General features: G+C 44.5%; 1 protein-coding gene across 6 annotated transcripts in view; it reads left to right on the forward strand.

The window, feature by feature from the left end:
* Positions 1 to 306: 306 nt before the first annotated feature.
* Positions 307 to 25376, forward strand: part of LOC112919294 (O-acyltransferase like protein) — a 70031-nt gene continuing 44961 nt past the window's right edge. For 3 of the 6 annotated variants that reach the window (XR_012001565.1, XM_072758005.1, XM_072758006.1), the window contains exons 1-3: positions 383 to 627; positions 17748 to 17887; positions 19259 to 19337. Coding sequence is in view for 5 of the 6 variants with exons in the window: in XM_072758005.1 (XP_072614106.1) it covers positions 474 to 627; positions 17748 to 17887; positions 19259 to 19337 (373 nt within the window). In the remaining variant the exon portion in view is untranslated. Of the gene's footprint in view, positions 628 to 17747; positions 17888 to 19258; positions 19338 to 25376 lie in introns of all 6 variants that reach the window. The other 3 variants (XM_025997685.2, XM_072758007.1, XM_025997688.2) reach the window with 3 other exon arrangements.

Here is a 25376-nt window from a genome sequence, read left to right on the forward strand (position 1 = left end):
CGAAGAAGCCCTTCTTCGCTTATGACTTAATCTCAGTGTCTTAGAGGTCGGATTCATAATCATTCCTGGGGAAAAAAAAAACACAAATATTGCCATTTAACATCCGCCATAGATTTTTTTTTTAAACCCAGAGACATTTACAAGAGCATCTGGCTGGGGGAAATCTGGCCTATCCATGTTAGCTGGCAGCGTTAATCTGCGTCGCTGAAGGGAGCCAGGTGGTCAGCGGCCCCCACATCCACAGCGCTGAGTTTAGTGAACAATAACAAGTTGTGTATAAATCAGTTTCCATGGTTTGTTCATCTCAGCTGCTTTGCAGGTGGCTGAGGACACACAGCTTGTCTCTGCATGTTAAGGAGTGAGCAATATGACAATGTCACATTCCCCCCCACCATATTAGAGACTGGGGTTTCATACATATAAGGCTCTTTGTCCAAGAGGGGAGTTTTATCCTGACCAGTTAAGGGACAACGATGGTCCCGACTTTATTATTTTGTCTTTTCTCTTTTCTGTTTCAATTACCTTTTGTGTTTCCTGCAGGAAACATCTCTCTCAAATGCAGGCAAGACACTGATGAATTCCTTTCTGATTTGAATTCAGTGGAGCCCAAAGAATACGCTCTAAGAAGTAAGTAGGGTTTTTTTCTGTCCTGTTGGGTAGGTGAACACAGGGCAATCTGAGGTTTGTGCTGGGAGGATTCTGGAAAAACTCTTGATAATTAAAAACACAGAACCATAGGTGGAAGGCAAGATGAGCCTCCATTTACGAATTGCTCCAGGAACCGAGGAGGGAGGCGGAATTTTTTTTATTGCATAAGGGCAATAGAGGAAGTGGTATTTTATTCTAGCCAGAAGGAATCTCATGAGGACCAGCCTCTTAATAAGATGAGAATTGTTTATGAACTGTAAGGTGCTGTTTACTAATATTGAAGTTGGTAGCGTTTTACTGTCATATGAGAAACTTTGTTTTTCTAGACATTTAGTCTGTTTTTGATCATGAATTACCTCATTGCTTAGGGAACCAGTTTTGCCCATTATGTATGTGACAATTAATTCTGAGGAGCTTGTTGGTGAAGGCTGGACTGACCCATGCTGGGAGAAGATTGACTGTAGCCAAAGCTCTTTGCATGTGGTAGGGGCAGACTCAGGCCACCGTCATTTATTTTTTGTTAGTTTCTCAAAATTATTCTCACAAGTAAAGGGACACATACCTTCCTGCCAGAAAGGGGCAGGAAATCCGATTCTTTTTCAGTGGGGTCACCTCCTGGAGAATGATTCATTGTTGATGCTAAAGGAAACCACTAACAAGGAGAAACATAGAAACTCCATTCTCTCCAGAACTATCATAGCAATTTCCACTTGCATTTAAACACATGACTGATTTATTTTGTATTGGAAAACAGTAGCAAATACACAGATAAACAAAAGTTTTTCTCTAATATTGGGGAATTCAGAGTAGCACACGATTGGAAGCAGTTGCCATTCTACACTGGATTATATGTCCTGATATTTAATAAAACATTGGAAAATAAATAAATCTAACTAATTCAAGGACCATTTTCACATCCCATTTTAGAATTGTTACAACACTTACTGAAACCAACAGGGAACGTTCTGACAAACCTGGGCCAAACACGCTCGCCAAGAAAATCCCGGAAGGTACAGGGACTGGCTGAGACCGCTGGTGATGAGGTGGTGGCACATGTTGTCATTGTTAGTCACCCAGCTGTGTTGACACTTTCTTTGTCTTACAAGTTACTTCTGGTCACGTTCCAACAATATTCCATCTGTAGGGGCCTGGAAATTCTTTCACTAAAAAAAAGTTTCCCAAGGTGAATGGTCCAAGAAAGAATTGGATGATTTGTATACATGATGATAGATAAATAACCATTACTTAATTTACTAGAGGAATACCATCTGTAGTTGTTTTAATTGATTTGCTGTCTACCGTACCAGAGAATACTTGACATTGTTGCTTTGACATTTTGCCTGAGAGTTTTGAGCACAGAGCATGGTTCTGACCTTCCTTCTCGATATGGTTTTCCTGACAGTCATGTGGATGGAAAAATGATGTGTTCAGTATGTAGAGAGCACTTTTACATGAAGGACAGTTCCCAGCCTGTGAGAGGGTTGTCCTACAGAGTCCTAGCTGCCCCATCATGAGCAGGGAGTTTTCTCTGTTTTATAAATGAGAAAATGTAGCTGCAGAGATGTAAAGTATCTTGCCCGAAATAAGTGGTAGAGATAGGATTTGAGCCCAGGTCATCAGATTCCCAAGCTTCCACTTTTTTTTTTATATATTTTTTAAGATTTTATTTATTCATTTGAGAGAGAGAACAAGAGCAGAGGGGAGAGGCAGAGGGAGAGAGAGAGGGAGAAGCAGGCTCCCTGTGGAGCAGGGAGCCCAATGTGGGGCTTGATCCCAATACCCTGGGATCGTGACCTGAGCCGAAGGCAGATCCTCAACTGACTGAGCCCTCCAAGCTTGCACTTTCAATCTCTGCCTAAAATAAGCAATGAGAGAGACAAGAAAAAAACATGGCAAAAAGGAATACAGCAGAACCACATGTGAGGGGAATATGCAGAAGGAACAGCAAGAAAGAAAGTTGTAGAAGAATGAGGGGATGTAAAGGTGCCAAACATGCAAAATAAGGGGCTGTGTGGCTCAGGGAGACATGTATGTGTCAGACGGACAGTGGAAGAGACGCATGAGGATGATGATCTCCAAACTGAGTTAGACGTGGCCTCGGAGTGAGAGCTGCTCAGGCCGAGGGTGTGACTGAGGTCCCCTCAGATGTCAAATGATGAGTCACGTTTCATTTCTTAACTTGGGCGGTAGGAACATAGGTGTTTCTTATTTTCGTCTTTATGCCTTTTAACATATTAAATGTCACATAATCATGTGTTAAAGCTCCATCCCCAAGCCAAAGCACTGAGATGACAGCAGCAGGATCTCTGATAATGGGCGAGGGTCTGAGGAACACAGTGAGGAGAGAGGGTTCCTGAGAGTTAGGGGAAACCCAGGCAGGAATGTTTGGTCTTGCAGGAGGGAGCTGGAGTCGTGGCTGGTTGGGGCGGGGAGAGACTGACATTAGAGCCAGATACCACCCAGCTGTGGGGGGGGGGGTAGGTCAAGGTGTGGAGGGTGAGGGGGGGTTAGGGGGAGCAGAGGGTGGGGGGTGGGGTGGAGAATGCATTAAGGAGTATAGACATGACTAGAGGGACGAGTATGGTGCTGGGACTCCAAACTGGAGTTCCATTTCTTTCTTTGCACCATCTCTTTCCAGTTGCTTTCCAACACACATCCATCATCTCAAAGGGAACAAAAGCAATCAAACACTATTTGTGTGCCTTAATTTTGCCACCCTCTCGGGTCACCATCTGGTTTTTATGCTTCCTTTGTTGCTAAAGTTCTTGTTTTTTTGTTTCTTGTTTTGCTTTTAAACTCCATGATCCACTGCAATCTACATTCAGTTTCACATCACATACAAACATGGCCCCCTCAAAGACTTCTGGCCTCCTCCCTCCTGGATAATCATTTTTCTGCCTCTCAATTACCTTTTTCCATGACCATTATGGCATTATCTGCCTTCCTCCTTAAGTGCATCTATTTTTCTCTTTTCTTTTTAAAGATTTTATTTTTTTTATTCATGAGAGACACAGAGAGAGAGAGGCAGAGACATAGGCCAAGGGAGAAGCAGGTTCCAAGTATGGAGCCCGATGTGGGACTCGGTCCCGGGACTCCTTCTGTGAGAATCAGTTGGTTATATGTGGAATTTATAATAAGTTTTGTTGATTTCATTATTATTTGTAATTTGTGTGGGTTATGGGCTGAATTGTGTTCCCCAAAATTCATATGTTGAGGTTCTAACCCTAGTACTTTATTTTAGAATGTGACTCTATTTGGAGGTAGGTCTTTCAGGAGATCCTAAATGAGGTAAAATGAGGTGATGAGACTGGGTTCTAATACCATCTGACTGGTGCCCTTATGGGAAGAGGAGATGAGGACATAGATACTCACAAGAAGGACCAGGTGAAGACACAGGGAGATGATGGCCATCTATAACCAAGGAGAGAGGACACAGAAGAAATCAACCCTGTTGACACCTGAATCTTGGACTTCAACTCCAGGACTGGGAGAAAAATCAATCTCCGTTGTTTTAAGCCACCTTATCTGTGGTGTTTTGTCATGGCAGCCTGAGCACATTAATATAGTGTGCTATACATCTTTTACATCAGTAACTAATGATAATCTTCCTATTTTATATATGTTATATATATATTTTTTTCTCAATTTGGGTAGAGAGCAGCTTATGAGACATTGACCACCACTGCCAAAGCCCCATCCAGCTGCTAGCTGAGCCCTTAGGAGCTGGACTTAAGAATCTGAATTTCAATTTCAGCGTCTTGTGAATTTTGATAATTGTGATGGTTAGATGAAAATAGGGACATTTTCTGGTAATTACTGGTAAAAATATAAGTCAGACAAGTTACCAAAAGTAGACACAAAACCCAACCCCTTCATATTAGCTTGTTGGGGCTGCTGTCATAGTTGGGGGACTTAAGCAAGAGAAATTAATTTTCTCACAGTTCTGGAGGCTGAAGTTGAGGACCAAGGTGCTGGAAAGGCCGGTTTCCTCTGAGACTTCTGTCCTTGCTTGCAGATGGTTGATGACACCTTGTCCTTGGTGTCACTCTGTGTGTGCAAATATCCTTGTCTATGGACACCAGTCAGAGGGGATTAGGCCCCATCCTAACAGACTTGTTTTCACTTAATCACCTTTTTAATTTTATTATGATTTTGAGAGAGAGAGAGAGAGAGAGATTGGAGGTGCAGAGGGACTCAAAGAGAGAATCTGAAGCAGGCTCCATGTTCAGCTCAGACCTTGACATGGGGCTCGATCCCATGACCTGGGATCATGACCTGAACCAAAATCAAGAGTCAAACCTTAACTGACTGAGTCACCGAGGTGGCCTTCACCTTTTTTAAAAATCCTAACTCCAAGGAGAGTCACAGGCTGAGATACTGAAGGTTAGAATACCAAATAAATATTGGAGGAAATATTCAGTTCAGCCCATAACACCCTATAAAGCCCATGTTAGACTTCTAAACTCCAGAACTATAAGATAATAAATTTATGTTGTTCTAAGCCACAGAGTTCTGATAATTTGTTATAGCAGCTGTAGGAAACTCCTACAGATCTACCCAGGAAGCTCACTTTTATGATTTTGGCCACACAGCTCAGTGACCACATGCCTATCCTTTTGCTCTATGACCACCTTCCATTCTATGCTCCCATACCTTGTTTTTCTTGCTGTGTTTTAAATATTGGCCATAATGTGGAATGATAAATTTATAGGATTTAGTGACTATGTCCTAACTGTAGCATTTAGTGAATAAATCCTTATTAATTTATATATAAGGATGGAGATATATCCATACATCCATATATCCCATTGGGTTGTTCTATTTGGGGACTTACTCCTTTGGGCTTTGTATATGTTCTAAAATAGTGATTTCATGGGTTTTGTTCTGTCTTGTCTTTTCTCTGGAGGAAGGGCTCCTGGAAGCAAAGGCCTGTAGTTTATGCCCTTATATATAGGCATTTGGCATAAATGCAGTTATATGTTCTACCCCTGAGCTATATCTCCATAGGCACTTGGTATATATGTACATAGTTTTAAAAATTTTATTTATTTATTTATTCATGAGAGAGAGAGAGAGAGTGAGAGAGAGAGAGAGATAGTCAGAGACACAGGCAGAGGGAGAAGCAGGCTCCATGCAGGGAACCCAACATGGGACTCGATCCCCCGGACTCCAGGATCAGAAGGCAGGTGCTAAACTTCTGAGCTACCCAGGGATCCCCATATGTTCATAATTTAATGAGCAGATGACCAGAATGCATGATAGAAACTCTACTAAAAGGAGACGTTGAAGTTGTGTTATGTTTCTTTGGTCCTAGGAGACACCTGATTGGCTGTTTCTGCAGATCTTTTCCCATGGCCCACCATGTTCTCCAACATCCATTATCCTGGGATCGTATCTCTTTATAAACTTATCACAACTACCCTGAGCACATGGCTGCTTCTTGCCTCCAGGCCCTCAGCATCCCCAACCAAGTCACACAAACATCTTTGGTTTGGATTAGAATACCCAACTGGGGAGTGCTGTGGGTTGAATTGTGTCCTCCAAAAAGATATGCTGATCCCCTAATCCTGGTACCCGTGAAGGTGATCCTATTTGGAAATAGGATCTTCACGGATGGGCTCAAGTGAGGATGAGATCATGCTGGGTCACGGGGTGCCCTAAGACAATGGCTGGTGTTTTTGTAAGAGGGAAATTTATACACAGAGACCCACAGGGAGAATTGCCATATAAGGATAGAGACAGAGATCAGAGTGATGCATCTACAAGCTAAGGAACGCCAACGATTGCCAGCAACCACCAGAATTTAGGGGAGAGGCATAAACAGATTCTCCCTCAGAGTCTCCAAAAGGAACCAACCCTGCTGACCTCTTGATTTCAGACTTCGATCTCCAGAACTGTGGCACAATACATTTCTCTTGTTATAAGCCACCCAGTTTGTGGAAATCAGGAGAGCACTATGAAAAACCTAGAAAACTATGGGCTCCCAAACACACCCTCCAGAGTAAAAAACATTTGCATCTATTTCTGAGATGAAAAACAAAACAAACAAAATATGCAGTCTCAGGTAGGTCCTGGAACTCATTTTCTTTGGGATGTACTGGGCTCACCCACGCCCATTTCATAAAATCCACTCGGACCATTTATACCCCCATCTGCAGTAGAGGCCTTTCAGGGGATGCTGTTTATGTGGAATTAGAACTGTGCTGAGCATAGCGAGGCCCCCTGGGTTCACATGATGTCTGCATGTTCCTGTGCTTTATTCCTCAGGGATGGAATGGGGGCGGGGGGGCCTCTGGTTCCCAAGTAGTCTGCAGGGCTTTTCATTTCCTGTTTTCTCTAATCTCATAACATCCTTGAAATCTTCCCCAAGAAGCTATTTGTGCTTTAAAAATCTTTAACCCTTTAAATCCCTGGTCCCTGTGTCAAGTTTCTCAGCCCTCCCTGACCCGGGGGGTAGGGGTGGGGGGAGGGTTACTGAGCTTCCTTCTTTGATAACTTACTCCCTTAGGCTTCATCTGTCTCTTTCTTTCTTTCCTTCCTTCCTTCCTTTATCTTTCATCTCTTGGAATGATTATTTCCTGTCTCCTCTCTGTGTGTCTCATCTTCTTTCCAGGAAGGGAAGGCCCATGGTTTATACCCTGTTCCAGGAGGCAAGCTGTAGGTAGGTGCTCACTGGGCTAGCTGGTCACTGATCCCAGCTGAGCCTTTGTTCTCTTGTTATCATTGGAGGACTGACCATCAACTTGGTTTGGATTCTCAGACGTTGCCTCTTTCCCACCTGACTGTCAGTCTGGAGGCTGTTTTACTCAAGGCCAGCCCCTCCACTCATGCTGGACCTAGGAATAGAAAAAATGCTTAAACAAATAAAATCTTTTAATAGAGAAAGGGTGACACAGTGGCATCCACTGAGATCTCTGGATTAGCTGAATTTCAGACACATCCATGCTGTGGTAGGTTGAAACACAGCCACGCAACTGATTTCGACATTCTCATTCCTGAGACCGGTGAATGTTACCTCATATGGAAACAAGATTTTGCCCGTGAGATTAAGTCAAAGATCTTGATATGGGGGAGATTATCCTGGATTATCCAGATGGGCCCTAAATGCAATCACATGTACCCTTAGAAGTGGGAGGCACAGGGAGATTTGACACACAGAGGAGTAGGTGATAAACCACAGAGGCAGACATTAGAGTGATGTGGCCACAAGCCAAAGGGGTGCCAGCAGCCACTAGAAGCTGGAAGGGACAGGGACGCCTGGGTGGCTCAGTGGTTGAGCATCTGCCTTCACCTCAGGGCGTTATCCTGGAGTCCCGGAATCGAGTCCCACATCAGACTCCCTGCATGGAGCCTGCTTCTCCCTCTGCCTGTGTCTCTTCCTCCCTCTCTGTGTGTCTCTTCATGAATAAATGGATAAAATCTTAAAAAAAAAAAAAAAGCTGGAAAGGGCAAAAAATGGATTTTCTCAGGGATCCTCCAGAAGGAGTGTGACTCTGCTGACATCTCGATTTCTGCCCAGTGATACTGATTTTGGACTTCTGGCCTCCAAAATTGTGAGAGAACAAATACCTGTGGTTTTAAGCCACCAATTTTGTAGGAATTTGTAATAGTCACAGAATGAATATACCTGCTATTTGTATTCTCCAAGTTCAAGATTAATAGTTGACCAGACACAAGGGGGACTACCAGAGGGTGTTTGTAAAAAGCTGCTTTAGGAACTTTGGATATCAAATTGATTAACACCTTCAGATCTCTTTCTTACTACCAAGGAGGTCTCTGGCAACAGAGGGCTAGTATTTTATGTATATGCCTTGTATCATCCTCTATAGCGCAAGGACTATTCAATTCTAGTTTTTAAAATTCTCCATTGTAACACAGTGATCTGGTGGGTGCTTAATAAATATTTGCTGTTAATGCTGAAGATGATAATTTCAGATTTTATTTGTGGTTTGGCATTCTAGAAGCTTCTGCTGCCTTCAGCTTCATGGTATAAGTGCATTCATATTTTAAAATATAAGACCACTGGACCAGGGTCTTTCTTTCCTCCTTTCAAACTCAGAAATTAATCAGCTCTATATTTTAATATCTGCATATCATCACCACCATGTGAGAAAGCAAATCTGTCTGCCAATTAGCATTTCCATTCTGGCAGAATGGAAACGAGTTGTTTTTCATCTTTTGGAAATGAAAATTTGAAACAACTGCCATGTGATTTGAAGTAGCAGGTGGGATTAATCATTAGTTTATCCTTTGCCTCCCTCCCAAGACAATCACTTTGTATTTTTATTTGGATGGTGCCTATGGCCCAGCATCTCAGCTTCCTGACAAAAACCAATTAAGCAGGAGGCAGGGAAAGGGCAACTTGTCCGTTTGAGTTCATAATCAGAAAGGAAGCAAATGCAATTGGAAATTTGCATAGCATCCAAAATAACCTCAGCCAGAAAGCCATAAATCCAATGAGTTTACAAAACAGAACCCCAACAAGAAAAAAAAGGCAGAATTTGATCTTGGTATCGGCATCTCTCTTGTTTTAATCTCCTTGGACTCTTATTAGTTTCAGTTCCTTAAACTTACAGCTACAGAGTTTGAGATACTCAGTGATAGAGAATGAAATCAGGGAATCATTTAGCTTATCTCTAATAAATACATCCAATATTAAAAAATTATTGCTGGTTTTCTTGACACATGGAGGACTTCAAAATATATTCACGGAGCTGGATGTTTGGCATTTAAATTTTATTTTTTGAAAGTTTAATTCATCTCAGCAAATGTTTTTTTGAACTCCTCCTCTGAGATATCCATTAGTGGAAACACAACCCTTCCCTCGCATAGGAGACAGACAGGTGAACCATTACATGCCTTTTAGTGTGATACACCAAGCAAGGGTCTAGACTCCATCCCAGGGGAGACCACCTTTCTGCCGAGACCCAAAGGATGATTCAGCATTTGCCAGGCAGACAGGAAGGAAGGGCATTCCAGGCAGAAAAACAGACAAGTGCAGGCCTGGTGAGTTCTGTATAATGGAGCAGAGGAAATGGGTGTGGGTGTGGGAGGATGAGCCTGGAGAGGCAGGTCAGGTCATGAAGGGCCTTTTAAACCACCCTGAGGAGTCTGGAATTAATCCTAAGGATCAGAGCCATCCAGCCTGGCTTCACAGAGTATCACCTGGGAAAATTTAAAAATTAATGCCCAGTTAATGCCCAAGCCACACTCTAAGCTCATTCTTTGTGAGGGTGAAGCTTGGGTCTTAGTATTTTTTAAAGATACCGCAGGAGATTTCAGTGTCTACGCAGGCTTCAGAATCCCAGCTCTGGAGAAGAGGTCTGCAGTATCCCCCCTGAATGACCAGATAGTAAATATTTCCCTTTTGTGGGAAGCCTTTGTTGCAGCTACCGAACCCTGCCTGTATCTCTAGAAAGCAGTGTTAACAATGTGTAAACATGCGAGATGCTGTATTCCTATAAAAGTTTACTTACAAAAACAGGGCCACAGTGTGCCAGCTCCTAACTCTACATAATGAAATACCACTGAAGAATTAAATATATATATATATATAGATTAAAAAATTTAAAACATATTTTATTGTTTATATATCATATTTACTAAATAGTATATGAATCTATTCTCGCTGTAAAGGAATCAAAAAAATACAGACCACGTTTTTTTTTTAAAGGTTTTTATTTATTTATTTGAGATAGAAAGCATGAGCAGGGGGAAAGGCAGAGGGAGAAGGAGGGGGAGAAGCAGACTCCCCCCTCAGTAGGGAGCCTGAGGTGGGGCTCAATCCCAGGACTCTAAGAAAATGGCCTGAGCCGAAGGCAGATACTTAACTGACTGAGCCACCCAGGTAACCCTAGTACAGACCAAGTTCAAGCAGTTTCTTGTTCCCTTATTTAATTCTCAGTCCCCAGCTGTTATCAATAGGTATCTATCCTTCTAGAACTTTCTAGAACCTTCTCCTTGCATTTTTGGGTCTATATATCTACTAGAAAGATATCATATTGTTTTGTAAAATTAAAAAGTATTTTTTAAAAGATGAGATTATTTGAGAGAGAGAGCATGTGAGCAGGGAGTGGGGCAAAGGAAGAAGGGTAGAGAGAGAATCCTCAAGCAGACTCTCCACTGAGCATAGAGCCCAACATGGGACTCCATCTCATGACCCTAAGATCATGACCAGAGAGAGGTGAAATCAGGAGTTGACCACTTAACCAACTAAGCCACCCAGGTGCCCCTACATTTATTGTTCCTGAACTTTTTCCCCTCAGAATAGTATCTCTTGGTGCATTTCCTATAGCAACAAATAGAGATCTATCTCATTTTAGTTGTTGCAGAGCATTATAAAATATGAAAGCACCTTTGCTTGACAGAGCCCAAACTATTTGAAATTTCTGACATTAAACAGTTCTTGTCCCACAAAATGGACTTTTCATATGGTCCAACCTAATAGTTTGTGTCTACCTTTTCTTTGCCTTTATGGGCATTACTGCCACAACCATCTTGCAGTTGCATGCTCGTATGTGTTTCCCTGGGGCAGATTCTGAGCTGCTGAATCATTTGCTGTATCAGCTTGCTGGATCACTGGGGCTATCAGGAAGGAATCTTTGGTTCAACCACAGATGCCAACTCTGAGAAGTGTCAGCAAAAAGGGGAGTTTATTGGCAGACCACGAGGCAGCTCACAGGATGATGAGGAAGCCCAATGACCTGCTGAGCTCAGAACTGTCCCAATACTTACCATGGCCGTGCCCAGTCTGCAGCCTCCCAGCTGACCACTGGTAGATGAACAAAGCCCAAGTTTTGCCTTGGGCCTTGACTTTACTCCACACTAGCACTGGTTGACCTCATGTCACAGGGAATGGGAGGGTAGAGTGACAGCAGCTACCAGGGACCCCACTGGCTACTAGTGACAGGAACACTTTGATTGTCAAGACTGTACACAGTAGGGGAGTGGTAATTGTCCAAGCACCTAGTTGCTGTTAGCGGGGAGGATAGCTTCAGGAGGCCAAACTGATAGAACTAATTCTTCATATTATTACTAACATTTAATTCCATCAACCTTATAATTTTTTAAGCCATCAGATGGGTAGAAAAGAATGGTGTCTAATTGTGGTTTGCTGGTGAGACTGAACAACTTGCTCATGTGTTTTGGTCACTGGGATTTCCTTCTCCAAGAGTTGCCTGTTCATATCCTTTGCAGATTTTAAGTTAGCTTCTTTGACTTTTAAAAAATAATTGATTTGTAAGGGTTCTTTATATAATCTGAATACAACACTTTGTCCAAGTTATTGATACGGTAAATATGTCCTCTTTTCTGAAAGTTATCTTTTAACTTTATTCATAGTGTCTGGAAACAATTGTGAGGAGGGGAGGGACATGGTCAGTCTTGTAATTCAGACAGTTTAGCTTGAAAGATGATTGCTGGCTACAGATGACCAGATGGATGCCAGCTCTAAAATTCGGAGTGGTAAGAGATTAGAGAGGGGGGAATAAGGGAGGGTCAGCTATTGTCATTATAGCAACAACCTGGAATAGTTAGAATCATTTAAAGAGGCCAGTGATAACAGACACCTGCTGGCTCAGCCCCAAGTGGCTTGAGCAGCAGAGCTGGCCAGAAGAGTCGGGAGCTCCTGGCGAAAGTCAGGTTATCCCGGATTACTCATCAAGGACTGTTTGCCCAGTTCTGGCTAGGAGATTTTTTAAATAATGTATAGTTTTTTGTTTGTTTGTTTGTTTTTAAGCACAGCATGGTAAGCAAGATAGAGTTCCTTCAATTTGATTTTTAGGTTAACTCTCAGAAACCCAATTATTAGTAAAGACAAAGGCAGAAATGCAAGAAGACGTGCATTATTTGCCAAGCTGTAGGTGGGGTTTTATTCCCCACTCATCCTAAGGAATATAATTATCTTTAGTTATATATAAGAACTTATATAACTGACAAAAACAGAGTATTTGGGGGTATTTCAGAGGGCAAGAGGCTATGGGTTCAGGTCAAGATGGATTTGAATACACGGCTCTGATCCTTACTAGCTAGTTTAAACACCCAGCTCTAATTCTTGTGAGCAGTTAAGAAGGGGCAGATTCATGTTGTTGTTTACATCTTTTGCCTCAGTTTATGAATCTGTAAAATGGAGAGTAAAATGATTACTCATAATCTCATTGGATTGTGTGCAGGGTAAATGAGAAAACGGACAGAAGGCATTCAAAACAGTGCCTGGCACATAATAGGCTCCATATGTTGATTGTTGCTGGCAAAATGTGAGGATTATAAAATACTAAGTAATTTTAAGGGAAAGTGATTAACTGAATCCTATTAATCAAGCTTAAAAGAAAATCCAACTATATCATATTTACTATATTCTTGAAGCTAATGACTATGAATTGAAAAAATATGAAGCTGAATTACTGGAACAGATCAAAGATTTAAAATAAACACAGTAGGGGCACCTGGATAGCTCAGTCAGTTGAGCATCTTACTCTTGATTTCCACTCTGGTCATGATCTCATGATCAAGAGATTGAGCCCCGCATTGAGTTCTGTGCCCAGAGGGGAGTCTGCTTGGGATTCTCTTCATCTCCTTCTCCCTCTGCCTCCCTCTTCTTTCTTTCTCAAATAAATAAATAAATCTTTAAAAAAAACGAACACAATACATATAATCAGAGCTAATAAAGAATATTGGTAATACAAAATATGAATAAGAAATCATAAAGTCAAGGGCTGCCTGGGTGGCTCAGTTGGTTAAGTATCTGACTCTTGATTTCAGTGCAGGTCATGATCTCAGGGTGCTGGGATCGAGCCCTGCGTGGGGCTCCTTAAAGATTCTCTCCCTGGCCCTCTGCTTCTTCCCCCACTCACGGGCAAATTCTCTCTCATAAATAAACAAATAAATAAATAAATAAATAAATCTTTTTTTAAAAAAAGGATCATAAAATCAAGAGGGACTATTAGAGTAACAATAGTTGAAATAGATAAATAGCACAATAGATGGGATAAATAGTAAGGTACATTGAGGCCAAGGAACACGAGGAGCTGGATGATCCATTTAAGACGACTCTCAAAATGTAGCCAGAAGGGATAATGAGTTGGGAAACAAAACACTAAGAGGTTTTGAGACCAGAAATGCCATCAGAAGGAGAAATGTAACAAAACAAGCAGAAGGAAGGAAATGTTTAACAAATAATAGCAATCTTTTCTCCAGAATTAGAAGAAGATAAAAAATGTCAGATTGTAATGGTTTACAGATCGCCAAACCAGGCTGATAAGGAAAATTCACATCAGCGTACACATCAGGACAGACCTAGAATTAAGAACATGAGAAACAATGAGGAAATTGTGAAAATTTCCAGAAAGAAAGATAATCAGGTATCTGACTTTGAAATGACAAAAGCAGAGCTAAAAGAGAAACCCTACATGTATGGAAACCGAGTAACATGTTACTAGAGAGCCCTTGGGTCACAAAAAGACACCATAGTGGAAGATTAAAAACAAACATGTTCACAAAACACTTAGAACACTGAATGACCATGAAAACCCCAGGTTTCAAAATTAAAAATTCTGAAAAGGTAAAAGCCGCTCAACACTTACTTTTTAAAATACCTTTTTATTTTTAAAGAATGATAGATTAAAAAAAAAAAAAGAATGATAGATTTACAGGAATTTGCAAAAATTGTATAGAAGAATATCAGTTGTGCCTTGATTTATTTTAGGCTTTAATTTATGGAGGTGACTGAGTGACAACATGAAGAGGTCAATGCCATTGGAAGATTTTTATTACTTATATTTCCCAAGGTGGGGGCATGCCATGCCGTGTCAAGGGACCATGTGGGGAAGCATTTGCTCTAAGAATTGGGTAACCCTAGGAGGGGCAGTCTCTCCCCAGCCAGGGAGGCAACAGATGTCAGAGCATCACAAATACAAAAAATAAGAAAATGTGGTTAATTCAAAAACTGGCCCCGTGATAAAAGGATGCCAAGGGAAAAAATACAGAATCTAGGAAAACATGGAATAAGAGGGGCCCTGTGTCTTTCCTCCAGTTCTTCCCAATGGTTGCTTCGAACGTAATTATAGTACAATATAAAAAAAAAAAATTGCCACGGGAACCATGTGTGTGGACAGCTCTGTCATTTGAGCACATGTGCAGGTTGTGTGACCCACACCACAGTCAGGGCACCAAACTATCTATCACCACGAAGATCTCCTTCATGTTGCTGATGTGTGTAACCCCTCCTTCTACTATTACCAACTCTTAGCGACCAGTATTAATTACGGTTGTTCCAGAAACTACAAAGTATGAAAACTGCCCAATGCACTTTATAAATTTGATTATAATTTCAATTCCAAAACTAGCAAAGGGGGGGAAAAAGTGGTATAAGAATTGACGAGGAAGAAATAAGGTTGTGAAACTAATAAGAATGTTCAGCAAATGTGCCAGATGCCAGAACCCATTACAAAAATCAATGGCATTTTTCCACACCAGCAACAATCGATTGGAAAATATAATTGAAAATAGAACATCAAGGAAAATAACCAACTATACACTATCTAGGAATTGTTTATACAATCTGTTTTAAGATTACCAAGGAAAGATGTAAAATTTCGTGTTAGAACACAGAAGAGGACTGGAGTAAATTGCATGACACCCAATGATGCCTTAATACAAAAATGATGTCAACTTACCCCCACATCATCTATAAATTTGAAGCAATTTCAATCAGTATTCTAGTTAGATGTTTCAAGGAGCTCAATACACTTTTTCTGATATTTTCTGAATACAAAGTTTCTGAAATTTGTATGAATGCTTAATGGCCTACAAATTAGCTCAACTTTGAAAAGAAGACTAAAGGCAGATATGTAACATACTACAAATCCATATTAACAAAAACCATATGGTTCTGGTGTTGGAACCAGGACTGGCGTCCGAGACAGGTGACCTTTGCAGTCACACAAGGCCCCACGCGTAAAAGAGTCCCATGCTTGCTTTAGGTGTAATTTGTTGTCACCATCTCGACATTCTTAATAATTTTTAATCAGGAGGCCCTGATTTTCATTTTGCATTAGCCCTAACGATTATGTAGCCAGACTGAGCAGAACAAAGATTGTTGAAAGCCTGGAACAGAGAGTGCAGACTCGGAAGAATGGATTTCTGTCCAACAGAGGACGCCATGGGTAAGGAACCCGCAGATGAGTCTGAACGTTTCAGTGACTCGTGTAGACAAGGACAAGTAGATAGAGTAGGAAGGAGCTCTTACACATCAAAGAGCAAATCTATTAAAAATGGGCCAAGGATACAAATAGTACTTCACAGAAGAGAAGACTTAAATGGGTGGCTGACAAACAAAAATATCCCAATTTCTTTATATTAGAGACATGAAAATCAAAACAACAACTGGATAGCATTTAATTTTAATTTTTAGAAAGATTTTATTTATTTATTAGAGGGAGCATGAGTGGAGGGAGGGGCAGAGGCAGAGGGAGAAGGAGAAGCAGATTCCCTGCTGAGCAGGGAGCCCAATGTGATGCAGGAATTGATCCCAGGACCCTGAGATCATGACCTGAGATGAAATCAGATGCTTAACTGCCTGAGCCACCCAGGTACCCCCGGACAACATTTTAGCTATCTTCCTCCCCCCCCCCCCCCCCCCCCCCCGCCAAATACACGGAAATACAGTGGAAATACACTGGATCTTTTTTTTCCCCACCCAAATATACCCCCCCCCAACATGGATCTTGAACTCATGACCCTGAGATCAACAATTATATGCTCAAGGGCTAAAGCCTCTCATAGGTCTGTATGGGGACACTCTGGGTGTTTCTGTGGGTTAGAGGTCATCTCTGTGTCTGTCACCCAGGGAATAGCTAAGTCTAAGATTCTGATGAATTAGTATAGGTAGTTAGAAGGTCTGGACTAGGTGAGCACAGTAACACCATAAATATAACATGAATAATACCACAAACGTAGCACTGAGTGATTTGTATAGAAACAGATTTGAAGCACAAAATCCTTTATATGAATTATAAATTCACTTACACAAAACAAGAACACCTATGAGTGAGAGGATGGATATCAAATGTATGGGGTGGGGGTAGTGATGAAGGGAGAGAGGAAGGGAGAGATGAAGAAAAATGAAAGGAAATGAATTATTTAAATCGAAGGGCACAAGGACATAAATGAGCACCAACAAACAAGAAGGGATTTGCTGGACCAGAGTGAAAAGTGCCATTAGCAGTAGAGCCTGATGACTGCTCTGCTCCTGAGGGTTTAAAAAAAAATAGGGGTGCCTGGGTGGCTCAGTTGGTTAAGTGTCTGCCTTCGGCTCAGGTCACGACCCCGGGGTCCTGGGATCGAGCCCTACATTGGGCTCCCAGCTCAGGGGGGAGTCTGCTTCTCCCTCTTCCTCTCCTGCTCCCCCTGCTTGTGCTTTCTTTCTCTCTCTCTCTCTCTCAAATAAATAAATAAATAAATAAATAAATAGTCTAAAATAAGTTCCCATAAAACTGGATTAAAAAAATGTTAAAGACTGTGTATTTTCTCCTGGCTATATGGAGGAAAAAGAAAATCTACCAATTTTTATTCCTGCATCTTTTTTTTACTCCCTCAAAGCATTTATTTTTTTTTTATAAATTCATTTTTTCTTTTTTAAAAAGGTTTTATTTATTTTCTTGTCAGAAAGAGAGAGAGACAGCATCAGGAGGGGGAGCAGCAGAGGGAGAGGGAGAAGCAGACTCCCCCATGGAGCAGGGAGCCCGATGTGGGACTTGACCCCAGGGCCCTGGGATCATGACCTGAGCCGAAGGCTGACACTTAGACCCCCTGAGCCACCCAGGTGCCCACATTTATTATTTAAAAGAATTCAAATTCCTAAGTTTTCCCCCCAGCAACAGACCATGCAACCGAATCGAGAACATACATCATCGTTCTCCCTCAGTGACAACAGGGGCTGCGGATCCAAGACGCAGCCTCGAAGGATGGCCTCTGAATGCATCTGCCTCTCTGCGGTCAGCTCAGACCGATTGCTTACGAGGGTGGAACCGAGGGCCTATAAATTCATCTGAAAGTAACACCACAAAGCTAACCTCGCCTACTTCTTTTGCTTTGAAATTCAGTGTATGACTCCGCTGGGAAGCTTGGGAGCAATGTTCTTAACGGAAATGTGGACAGGCTGGGATCCTACAGCGAATGCCTCTCCAGCAGGGCTCCCTCGGGGAGTTTCCAAGGGCAGTACTGCAAGCTTCGTATCCTGCAGGTGAGCTTGGGGGTCTGCACACATGCTCTCGGAGGACAACTGAACTTCATGATAGGGAGCCCCATACAACACCTTCAGTTGCTTTTCTTAATAAAAAAACCCCCAAAACTATTAAGATGTTTTGCAGAAAGTTAAAACTAAATTGCAAACAGCTGCACTTGCATGTTCTGAGTGTGGAACGTTTTAAGGGGCAGTTGTCCACAAACCGCATAGGCCTTCAGACATTCTTCCCGCCACACTGTATGGGGCAAGACTTCTGGACAACCTTCATGCGGAATCCAAGGGCAAGTCCCAGCCCATGTCTCTGGACATTAACTCCTGACTCACCATCTGTTTTTGGAAATACCAAAAGGAGACCGGCCTTCCCATTACCTATAATCTTGTCCCAGAAACAGAGCTCCGAGCTAGGAATTTGAGGTTATTTTAGCAATGGGCCAGGACTTCTATGAAAACATCCCTACATCTGACTGAGGTCTGTGACTGAGGTCACAGGGCTCACCAGCTCCAAAGCACGTTAATTCTTCTGCTGCTGGAAAATAAAACCGGGAACAACATGGCCTCCTGTCAAATACAAAAATAGATTTTATGATGTCACACGACACAAACAAAAAAATAACAGGCTGGCTAAAAACAGCCATATAAAAGAGCTATAAGAAATCCAAGCTCTCAAAAAAAAAAAAAAAAAAAAAAAAAAAGAAATCCAAGCTCTCTAACACTAATGCTGTAGAACGGTCTTGCGCTGGTTACTCATTAGAGAGAAAGAAATTAGCACCCAGCTCCCCTTGTCCCACTGAGGGTGATGACTTGAGGGTACAAATGTCATATCTTATTTTTGAAGCAGATTAATGGTTTTGATGTCAGGCCAAAAGGTCAGGCGTAGGCAGTCATGTAAATTACCCGTTTAGAAGAAGCATTCTGGAAATGTTTTAGTTGTGATTTATCTTTTCTTGATTGGGACGGGCCTTGAAGTCATGGGCTTGATTGATAAACAAAATCTTTACTTGGTATGTTGTGTCCTGTCACAAAGAAACCGCAATTTGGCGATTCTGTTGAAAACTGTAGGACTGTCGGACCTTACTGTGACCTGTCCCATGGGGGACAGGTTCTCCCGGGCAGATTGTCCTATGAAGCAGGGGGTGGCTTTTTAGGTAATCAGCTGCGTACTTTGATTTAAATATGAGCGCAGCATCTGATCCTCTGTGAATTTACTCAAACCACTCTGTGATGGGAAAGCCATCTCCCAGATGTCAGCAAACTTCTTTCAGTCCCTTCTCTCCTCACCCCAATCTTAATTCTCGGGCAGCGCTCGATAGCGGCCTTAGAGATGACGGTGCACGTAGGCTGAGCACGTTGTGACATTGCGTTTTCCAGGATGGAACCGAATACAGCGTGGGCTTGTGTGTCCCTGATTCTTGCACTGAAGAGGATGTGACCGTGATGTCCCAGTTGGGTAGGTCTGAAAGATACCCGGGGAAACTATGGTCGCAGTATTAAAGTTTGAAAGGCACCCCCCGCCCCCCAACTCCTTGGAGCCAAAGAAGGCCATTCCTTCAGGAATGTGCCAACCTCTTATCCTGTTCAGTCCAAGAAATGGAGAATAATGGCTTTTGGGGGATTTGGGAATGGAGGTGGTGGGAGGGGAAGGGAGTAGGTAGGAAGGGGGAGAAAGAATAATGAGAAGGCAAAGGCTAAAATTTGACACAATCAAATTTTATTTGATTTTTAAAAAGATTTTCTTTATTTATTCATGAGAGACAGAGAGAGAGAGGCAGAGACACAGGCCGAGGGAGAAGCAAGGTCCATGCAGGGAGCCCGACGTGGGACTTGATCCCAGGTCTCCAGGATCACGACCTGGGCCGAAGCCAGGTGCTCAACCACTGAGCCCCCCAGGTGCCCCAACACAATGAAATTTTTAATGTAAACGATCCCCCGTCCCCCACAGCACCCGGTTGGGCCTGGTTCTCTGTGGTGAGCCTTCTGTGCCGAGGCCCAGGGGTGGGAATCTGTCCCCTGGCAGATCCAGGCCATTCCGGACCCGGACGCTGGGGAGCCGCTAATGGATTAGCACTAGGAGGCCCCAGTCTGGTCCCGGGGTGGCCTCCCCAGCTGTGCGATCCGGGGCAAATCACTTAATCTCCCGGGGTTCCAGCCACTTTCTCTGCAGGGAGAAGGGAGCCAACGAAGCTCAGTGAGGCTCCATCTCGCTGCAGCCTCGCAGGCTCTTCTGGCCTTAGCCTCTCGGGATGAACATATTTCAGTTCCAACTCTTCTAGAATTTTCAAATGGAGAGTTTTAAAGCCCAGGGCTTTTATTGCTAGGGTCTTCTGTATGTATTCTGGTTTTACAAATAGGAGCTCACACAACACATTCAAAGGAAGACCCTCTTTCTCTATTCACTGAACACTTCTGACCCCAAATGCGTGTGTTCCCCCCGTCACCTTGCACAACCCTGATGACGCTACCTACCTGGAGACAGTGCTGACCCCACAGGTGAAGGGCTCGTTCTCTCCCACAAGACTATCCCCCCAGCTTCAGTCACCAGTGCCAAGGAGGGGGTTCTGGGGTTACCCACACTCCTGTCTGATGTGCCTACAAATCCGGGGTTCCCATGGTGTCCTCCTCAGGTTTGATCATTTGCTCTCATGGCTCAGACGCTTTACTACAACTGGCTTATTATAAAGGAATAACCAGATGGAAGAGATGCCCAAGGCAAGGCATTGGGAAAGGGGTGCGGAGCTTCCCCACCCTCAAAGGGTACCCCTCAACCCGGTACCCATGTGTTCACCAACCTTGAAGCTCTGCGAGCCCCTTTGTGTGGGGTTTTCTTGGAAGTCCCATTATGTAGGCACACTTGATTAAGTCACAGGCCATTAGTGATGAACTCAGCCTCCGTCTCTCCCGGAAGTGGGAGATGGGCTGGAAGGTTCCAATCCTGTAATCACAGCCCCTTCCTCCTGGAGTCATCTTGTTAGCATCAACTCAAGTCTGGTTGAAAGGGCCTTATAATACATAAGAGCACGCACTCCTCCCACCCCTGCCGCTCAGGAAATTCCAAGGGCTTTACGAGCTCTGGGCCAGAGCATGTAGACCCGGCACGAAGACCGAATATAGATTTCTTATTATATCACAATATCGCACGCTTATTAAACATCTTCTTTTAAGTGTTCATCCCGCAGTTAGTTTTCAATGACCTGACACCGTCCTCTGAATTTATGATCATCCCTGCAGATTCAGGTCGAGTATCTGTCTATCTAGGCCAATATTTTATGTGCTGTTAAAAAGAAAACCAATTGTGAAGAATTAAATTTCAATTTCAGTTCTGGTTGGCGAGGCCATCAATATCCTAGCAACGAAGATGAATGCACAGGGGGTTGTTATTAGATTAGCATTTCAAGTGAATAAATGGCTCACTAAGTCTGAGTTAATGTTCATTATTATTTAAGAGATTTATCAATTAGCCTAGTTTTTCTGGCAAATGCTTAGCTGATTAGCCGGAGTTGACATTAGAATCAAGTGGAAGGTGAGCCGCTATTATCAATACAAAGATACCTTGATGATTACCTTTTGAGAAACTGGGCAGAGGAAGGGCCCTGCCCTGGGGTGGTTGAGGGGAGGGTGGTGGATATAATGGGGAGCTTCCTCTTACCACTGAGGGGGTCGCCAGCTTCTGCACAGAGGCAACAGGTAGAAATGGGAGCTTTTTCTGCCCAGGAAAAAAAGGTCTCTGTCCGGAAAGGATTCGTTGGCTGTCCCTCAAAGCTTTTTGCTGGAGTAGCCAATATTCCTTTTACAGATGTGGGGGCAGCCAGCTGAGCAGTGGCGCCCGTAGGTAGCTGTCTACGCAGGCCTCGCTCACCCAGAGCAGGAGAGCAGGGAGTTCACGTGTGGGGACCATATGGACAAGTCAAGAAGAAATGAGCCCGAGACTGCAGAGAGAGGGAAGAAGGTTCTGGACAGGGCACAGTGTATTGCTTCCAGGCAAAAACAAAACAAACAAACAAACAAAAAAAACCAAAACAAAACAAAAAACAAAAAACTGCACAGCGTGGTTGGCGTAGGATATTCTAACATTTCAGCTACCTGACTTTGTGTGAGCTCTGGAGAAGGAAAGTATGTCACACCAGGGTGCTGAGCATGTGGACCCACAGAAGGCCAAGCCAAGTAGGTTAGCAAACCCTTTGTTCGTGGTCTCCCTGAGGACTGTGGCCCAGGTTGTCCTGAAGAGCAGTCCGAAGCCTGTAGCTGCAGGGGAGTCTATACAGGCAGTAAAAGGGGGACCCATGCCCGCAAGCGGTTCCCCAAATATGTGTGAGTCACAAGGCATGATTTGTTTGGTCGTAAAAATAAAGGTTTTCTCATTTCCACGCAGACACGTGAAAGACCCTTAAGTCGTCTTACTCGATTCCTGGGGCACCTGGGTGGCTCAGTCGGCTGGGTGTCTGCCTTCGGCTCCGGTCATGATCTCCGGGTCCTGGTGACCCGGGAGAGCTTGGCTCTGGTCTCACGAGTCGAGGAATGAATCTTGCGGACATGGGGGAGTGAGTGAAGGGTTAGAGGTTTATTAAGTCAAGGCACAGGGAAAGCTCTCAGAAGTGAGGGGGGGGGGGTCCCCGCAGGGCTGCCCCTGAGGGCTTGTAGGGTTGGCCTTTTATGAGAGCCTAATCGGGGAACCTAAATCCCTTTAACGTTATCTGTTGGCATCACCACTGAGTAAGGACTAGTGACACCATCTTTAATGGCTCACTTCTTCTTTGGGATCTGGGTTACTCCTTGTTGGTCGCAAGTAGCTGTTCTAGCAGGGCACCCTCCCCACCCACCCCTTTGGGCAGGGTGGCCTGGCTTGTTCCTCTATCTCCAGTTTCCTTATACCTCAGCATTTTTGGGGTTTTTGTGAGCCTGCTTCCGTGGCCCCCCTGCCTAGCCCTGCCTCACCCCACTTGTCCCTAACTCACTGGGATCGAGTCCCAGGGTGGGCCCCCTGCTCAGTGGGGAGCCGGCTTCTCTCTCTCCCTCTGCTGCTCCCTCCTGCTCATGCTCGCTCACCTGCTCTCTCACTCACCTGCTCTCTCTCTCAAATAAATAAAATCTTAAAAAAAAATACATTCTATTTCTATCATATCTGATTGTTCCAAAATAGAGCCTGGATGCCTCTGCTAAACTGGCTTTCCGGTTCTGGCATCTCCTAGAAGTCGCTGGAGAGGGTCGAGGAGGCTGACAGTCACCTCCAGCACGAGGGTCCTCCCCAAGGGTGAGGAGCTCAAACCCGGTGATGGCCCAGCCCCCTGAGTGCCCCCGGCCTGGCCCGCTTGGCTCCTGGAACAAAGTGCCACAGGCCGGGTGGTGCATCCCTCCTGTCTTTACCTCCCTGGTTATATGGCTTTCCTCCCTGTTTCTCTGCTACCAAATTCCCCTCTGTGTCTGAGGGCCCAGGATTTAGGGATCACTCATATCCTAACCAGGGAGGACCACATCTTAAGTTGATGGTATCCACAAAGACCCTATTTCTCCCAAGGCCACAGTCATAGCCCCAAGGGGTTAGGGAGCTAGAGGGTGGGGGGGCGGGGAGAAACACACTTCAAGCAGGACTGTTTTCAACCCAGAAGGCTACCCAATGCCTAGTTCCTAGTTTGCCTCCATCCCTGAGGTCCCTTAAATGCCACAGGGAGTTGGGAACACAGTGACTCACAGCCACAAATCCTGGGGCCCTGCACTTAGAATGTGCTTGATAGAAGGCGGGCAAATCGGCCTGGAGTTTAACGGGGAGCACAGAGCTGGAGAAGCAGGGGCCTTGGGGAAGGGTCTGTAAGCTCCAGTTAGCAAATTTCATCCAGACTCCACTTTGAAGGGCTACATATTTCCATTCTTGGGGACTCACTCTCAGTCCCCTGTCCTCATGGAAATTTTTATTTTATTTTACTTTATTTTTAAAGGTTTTGTTTATTTATTCATGAGACCCAGAGAGAGAGGCAGAGACACAGGGAGAGGGAGAAGCAGGCTCCATGCAGGGAGCCCCATGCAGGACTTGATCCCGGGTCTCCAAGATCATGCCCTGAGCTGAAGGCAGATGCTTAACCACTGAGCCGCCCAGATGCCCCTATTTTATTATTATTTTTTAAAAGATTTTATTTATTTGCTAGGGAGCACAAGCAGGGGGAGAGGCAGGCAGAGGGAGAAGCAGGCTCCCCACTGAGCAAGGAGCCCGATGCGGGGCCTGATCCCGGGACCCTGGGATCCTGGCCTGAGCCCAAGGCAGAGGCCTGACCCGCAGAGCCACCCAGGTGCCCCCTTCACGGAAACTTTATGACATTTTATGGTGGCCACTGCGTCTCTGTTGTCAGTGGCCCAAAGCAATGAGAACCGGGCTGCCGACCCTCAATGTGTGACCGTCCCTGACACGCATCCTCTCTCCCGTGCTCCCTTAGGCTAGTTTATCCCTCCCTGCCTTGTGTAATCAAGACTAGGAGCCTCTATAGACCACGGTGCTGGCATGTTGAGGGGTGACTTCTCCCCCTGCCCCCCACTGTCTCTCAGGGAGTCCCTGAGCTCTGATTGAGAAAATGGAGCTATTTTAATAGCATCTCCGGCATCACACACACGAGTGCCTCAGTAGGACTCAAAAGGCATCCGAAACGTTTCTCGGAATACCAGTTTCTCAGTTTAATCCAGAAAATATACCTTGGCCTCTTCTCGTCTGGCCTTTGTGTGCTGTCACCTATGTGCACCGGGAGAGGGAGAATCAAAGGACTTGGGAGGCACTCATTTGGGGGACCCTACAATCTAGGTAGTAGGGGAGGTGTGTGCCTGGAGCGGAAGGCTGCGGGGCAGTCGGTGCTGGAGCTCCCACTGAGGGCTCGGGTCGGGCAGCCGAGCAGAGGGGCTCTGGGGTGCCGTGGGGCCGCCGGGAGAGAACCAGGGTGGTTAGGGTGAAGGGGCGTGTGGGCCAGAGCTGCCCTGTGTTCCTGAAGGGGCTGCAGATGGTGCGTGGAGAAACAGAGCAAACAGAGCTCTCCTGTTCCCCCTGTAGAGACCTAGAATCTGGCAGTGTAGACACTTCCACTGGACGTGCACAGGCCACCGGTTAGGTTTATTCTGGCGGCAGGATTTAGCACGGGACTTGGCGCTTCTTCTCAATGCTGCTAGGACTGAGGACGTTGACTCCGGACCCTTGGGGAGGGTGGGCGAGCCCAGGAAACCCAACTGTCCACCCACCCCGGCCCGAGTGTCCACTCATCGAGTGTAGACATGGGGCGAGTCTCCAGATTGTTGGCCAGAGCTGCCCTGACAAAATACCACAGGCCGGGGCACTCAGCAACAGAAATGTACCTCTCGGGTCCTGGGGATCTGGGGTCCAGGGCCTGGGTGTCGGCAGGGTTGGCTTCTCCTGAGGCCTCTCTGCTGGGCTCGCTGGCTGCACGTGTGCCCACGTGTGTGTGTGTGTGTGCGTGTGTCCAAGCTTCGTCTCATATAAGGACCCCAGCTGGACCAGATC

Source organism: Vulpes vulpes, chromosome 5 (assembly GCF_048418805.1).
Source record: "Vulpes vulpes isolate BD-2025 chromosome 5, VulVul3, whole genome shotgun sequence".
In the NCBI taxonomy this organism is placed as follows: domain Eukaryota; kingdom Metazoa; phylum Chordata; class Mammalia; order Carnivora; family Canidae; genus Vulpes; species Vulpes vulpes.